Source organism: Polypterus senegalus, chromosome 8 (genome assembly GCF_016835505.1).
Source record: "Polypterus senegalus isolate Bchr_013 chromosome 8, ASM1683550v1, whole genome shotgun sequence".
NCBI lineage: Eukaryota > Metazoa > Chordata > Cladistia > Polypteriformes > Polypteridae > Polypterus > Polypterus senegalus.
In genome coordinates this window covers 5,345,192-5,349,996 of record NC_053161.1, presented here as the reverse complement: position 1 = coordinate 5,349,996, position 4,805 = coordinate 5,345,192, and the positions used below count along the sequence as shown (strand labels likewise).

At 33.0% G+C, this 4,805-nt stretch overlaps 1 protein-coding gene across 1 annotated transcript in view; it reads right to left on the bottom strand.

Annotated features, from left to right (window-relative positions):
* Nucleotides 1-1,144: 1,144 nt before the first annotated feature.
* LOC120533717 (fructose-2,6-bisphosphatase TIGAR-like) overlaps nt 1,145-4,805 on the bottom strand; it is a 49,350-nt gene continuing 45,689 nt past the window's right edge. Inside the window, exon 6 of the mRNA XM_039760628.1 lies at nt 1,145-2,992. Coding sequence (XP_039616562.1) covers nt 2,546-2,992 — 447 coding nt within the window. The 3' untranslated portion in view covers nt 1,145-2,545. The remainder of the gene's footprint in view (nt 2,993-4,805) is intronic.

The window sequence follows — 4,805 nt, the reverse complement described above, 5'->3', positions numbered from 1 at the left end:
AAGCTTTGTATGCATTGAATCAAACCGCAAACAGGAATTGCATCAGATGCTGTAAGTGTAGAGAGCAATTTATCGCCACAAGTACCAGACCACTGTTGCCATGTTTCTATTTTGCTGGTAGATACTCAGTGACAAAGCATTTTGTCTTTTAATTAGTTCTGATTGTTCTCATTGTACTAGTGAGGTATTAAAAGAGAATAATAGAGTCCGATGCAAATTATTGAGGTGTGTAAGCTTATCTATTTAACATACTGTCAAGCACACATGTATGGAGAGCATATCAAAGATTATGGTCAGGGGTAACCATGAGGGAGCATAAAAAGGGGACACCAGCACTTACCTCTCTTCCGTTTCCTGAAAGGAGGAACCCTGACATTACTTCCCGAACAACATCACTAGCCCTTACTCCTGCCCTATTTAACGAGCATACTGACTGGAAGTGGTGTTTTCATTAGAGAACCAGCTACCAAAGAGGCTGGACCTCAACTAGAGAGCGACGTCTTATATTGATTGGGCTGCTTTCTTTCATTTAAACATGGACATTCCACGGGGCATCTCTTGGGACCACTCCTGTTCGTGATCTAACCTTCTTGAGAATTTACAATACACATGAATAGGTTTTAGAAATATATTGGTCTTGCAATAGGTCTATATACAGTATATTAACGCATTAAATAGTTACATATGTCAAAAAGGACAATTAGTTTATTTCTAATCATTATTTGTACTTAAAGGTGTGCAAGTCACCAGCAGAAACAAGAGACTAATAGAAATTTTAATTTCTATCGCAGTTCAGCACACAAGGAAGTTGGCTTTGTTACTAGTCCTTATACAGCCCAGCGTATGCCTGAAAAAATAAGTAGATGAAAGTTCACACAGGCTTCCACTTGCTTTAGTTAAATTGAACGTTCACATGCAATTAAGTAGCGTATAGCTTACAAGTCCTAAAACCCATAATCTGTCTGTGTGTTTCAGTGATTTGATAGCATTCAGGCAGTGTAGACAGACAATTTCTGTAGTTTGTCTTAATGTAATTTTTCTTCATGTTCACAAAGATGTTTTGAAAGGCAATATTAGAGTCTAGGTAGACTTGCTTGCTTTTGTTCAATGGGAAACGAGGAATGGGAAAGAACAAATATTTACATACTTGTTGTAAAACTTATTTAATTTTTAACTGTATAGTCTATACATCACACATTTTCCAAGATTGTGTCTTAAAAGTCAAGTGCAATAGATATTTATTATTGTTCAGTTCTTATTTTACAAATTTTGCACATTAGCTATTTAGGTATTACTTCAGTTAATTCAAATCACAGTAGAACTACCCATTTTAACTTAAATTCGGCTACCAGAAGCATCTAAAGTGGATTCAGTCTGAAAAGCATATGCACATAAATTATACCATGACAGTTCCCATAGCCGTGGCTTTTTAAAATGATATAACATTTTTGCCTTACCATTCACTCCTATCTGTACTGATGGTCTAAAAGCTCTACATATAACATTTTTCAAAGAAAGAAGCACACCATTATAATTCTTAAAAGGTTTTGAAATACCTGTATAGCATTTTGTTTTATAATGAAAACGAATTACATTAATTTAAACCTGCTATTAATACTGGACATTTTCAATGAAGTGAATAGATTAATGTTTTAACACTTTGTAAAACCAAAATAAGTTAAACTATAGTGTGTGGGATTATATATACCTAGGTTTTGTTTCTTATTGAACAGGAGTTTCATGAACTCTTAACCCATCCACAACACTCTGTAAAGCTTCTTCTTTAGCCTGGCACACAGCAAGGGTGATGCTTAGTTGCTCTTTGAGTGGCAAGCTGTGAAAGTATGACAAAACACCTTCAATGACATGACAATTGTCTAGACAACCCTAAGATTTACTAACTGAAAAAGGAACGGTTTTAAACTTGTAATGAGCAGCAAAGCAAATACAGATTCTGAGTACAATTTAAATAAAGAAATTAAAAAGTGTATTGCATTTTTAAACATATACAGACAACTGAATAAGTGTCCGTAAGCAATACTGATATAGTACTCCTGATATAGACTTCAGAAGAAAATATGAAAGCCTTTCACATTTTTTACTATTAAAACACTAAAGTATGAATTTAAATTAACTCTTCATACACAGCAAACGTTTTTTTTTTTTTTTTTTTAAATATCTAATATGGTAATAAGTTCTCTACTCACTACCAGTAAAATACTGGTTAGAAAATAAATTAATATAAAGTGCAAATTAACAACCATTTAGGAGATTTTCAAACTATATCCTAAACTGAGCTTAAAATACATTTTATCTGGACACACAAACATAATAAAACTCATTTGATTATGGACACCAGTAAAAATGTTTTCCTATAAAATTCTGAAAAGAAGGAAGACAGCTGCATTGGTAATGTTTTCTGACTTGTGAATACCAATAATCACAATTTACATTAGATAAGGCCTTAAAACACAATTGTCTGTCTGTCTGTCTGTCTATCTATCTAGTATGCACACCAAATTCTTAATTTAGTTAATAATTAGAGTTAGTTATCTTTGATATCCTCAAGGTGATCTTTTCTATTAATAAAAATACAATCAACAGTTCTTGGGCATTTATTACCAAGATCAACTGTGACAACAAAGTGACACATTCCAGTGTTAGGACAAGCGGAAAAGGCGTGGGACATCTTCATAGACTTTGGAAAAGTGCACTGAAGGTCATCAACAAAGTATTTAACCATATTTCTTATGTAAGTCCCATGACTGACCACAAGCACATTTGCATGGATGTCTAGAGTCCCATCTGAAGATTCCTGGTAGTTTTCTTGTAATTCTACACAATTTGTTGTAGAAGGTTGTTTTTCAGTAGTATTATTCAAATAGTCTTGCATTGATTTCAATGGACTCACTTCGTTAAATGGCTGTGATTCTTGCTTGGCTACAATCTCCTGGCATAGTGTGTTAATGAACACTTTAACTCGAGATCTCACCTAAATGAAAAGAAATCACAATTAATTTAACTGCATTTCATTTCAAACAAATCTGTTTAAATAGCTATCATCTTCAAGATTTAAAAAAAGAACATTTATATGGCACATTTTCATACATGAAAGCAAGCTCAAAGTGCTTTACAAAACTATGGATAAACAGTTACAAAACAAAGAAAACTAAAAAGGAGTAGTTATTTATAACAGGTTATATAAAACAGTGAGAAATCAAAATGTACAGCGTAACAACAAAAACACCAAATCGAACACCGATTTCATATTTTCACTGCTCTTTTTTAAATGTAGAAATCTTTTATTAGGTAATGAGGCTTATGAAACCCATTAGTTGGTGACTGTAAAAAAAACGCATGTGATAAGACGGCCTTGAAAATGAAAAAAAAAAAACCATGACGGAGTTCAATATATCCCATATTCCGATTAAACAATGCTAACACACGTAATTGGGGAGACAACAGTTTAGGGAAATTCAGATCCATTCTTCACCAACGACAAAGAAACACATGGTAGGGCATTATTCCAAGTTAAGCAATACTTTCAGGTTCATTACAAGGCTGGTTGAAAGTTAGACTCTCTATTATTTCCAAGTACTGAAACAGCCACTTTGACTGGGGCATAGCTAAAAAATGTTTCCAATGATCCAATGTAAGAGTAAAAGCTACTATATATATTATATACCTGTATATCTCTACCAGATTCTGAACAGTCAAAATGAAAATGGTTTACAGGAGAGGGAGCAGACTATTTCTGCAAAAAAAAACTGATCTTTTTTTTTTTTTTTAAATATAAACACTGCTACAGCATATAAACCTCTAATTTGAAAGAAATACTGAACAACTATAAAAAATTAACTGAATTTGTGTCCAACTTCCAATCTTTAACCTCACACTAAGCATTGGAAACTGGAAAATGTATTTCATCATGATGTTCATGATGTTTGAATCTGTTACAATTAACTGAACACATTTCTAAAGAAAATATTTTTATGTTTAATTCTAACTCTTGTTAAGAAAGTCCAAGGACACCAGAATGCAATATTATTATAACTGAGGGGTCAAAATATTTTTTTCATATTTGTTAGGATTTTTTCATTAGACAAATCCTTTACCCAGTTCATTCCACTTTGGCTTATATTTCATGTCTGCACAGCAGGACTGTGAATGCTTGGATACGGCTTAAAAGGCACACCATAGCATGTAACGCAGCCTTAACTCAGTGGCTGTCAACTACAATTTCATTTTACAAATATAGTATTTGAATATAGGCAAATGTTTATTTACAGTTTGGGTACTATATACACATTCCTATCCATATGAAGTATATTTTACAAAACCATTAACATGCACTTTTCACAATTAAGTCTTTCTTAAACTTCAACACCCAAAAAACATGCTGAACAATCAGGGTTTGTAATTCTTTTTTTTTTTTTTTTTTTTTTAAGCTTTTTGCTTCATTGTAGTTCAGGTCAGATTTGCATTTCATGTGGGTTTAAAACACAATTGAAGTCTCAGGCCATTATAGTTTTGTAAGTGTTCAAATTAGGAATTGATGCAAACACATTTTTGGCTGAAGTCTCTATCATCCACATTGGGTGCGTTGATATTTATCAAAATCACTTCACAATTAAATACATTACCCATCACCGTCAACTAACTCCCTTCAGGATCAGATACTACATCTGATAAGGCAAATTAAATTTTTACATGAATTATGATTCCCACTCCTCTAGTTTTCTTTGTATAGCTGGAATGGAATATTTGGTCAGTCCAGTTTCTTTGTAGCCAAAACTGATCCTTGC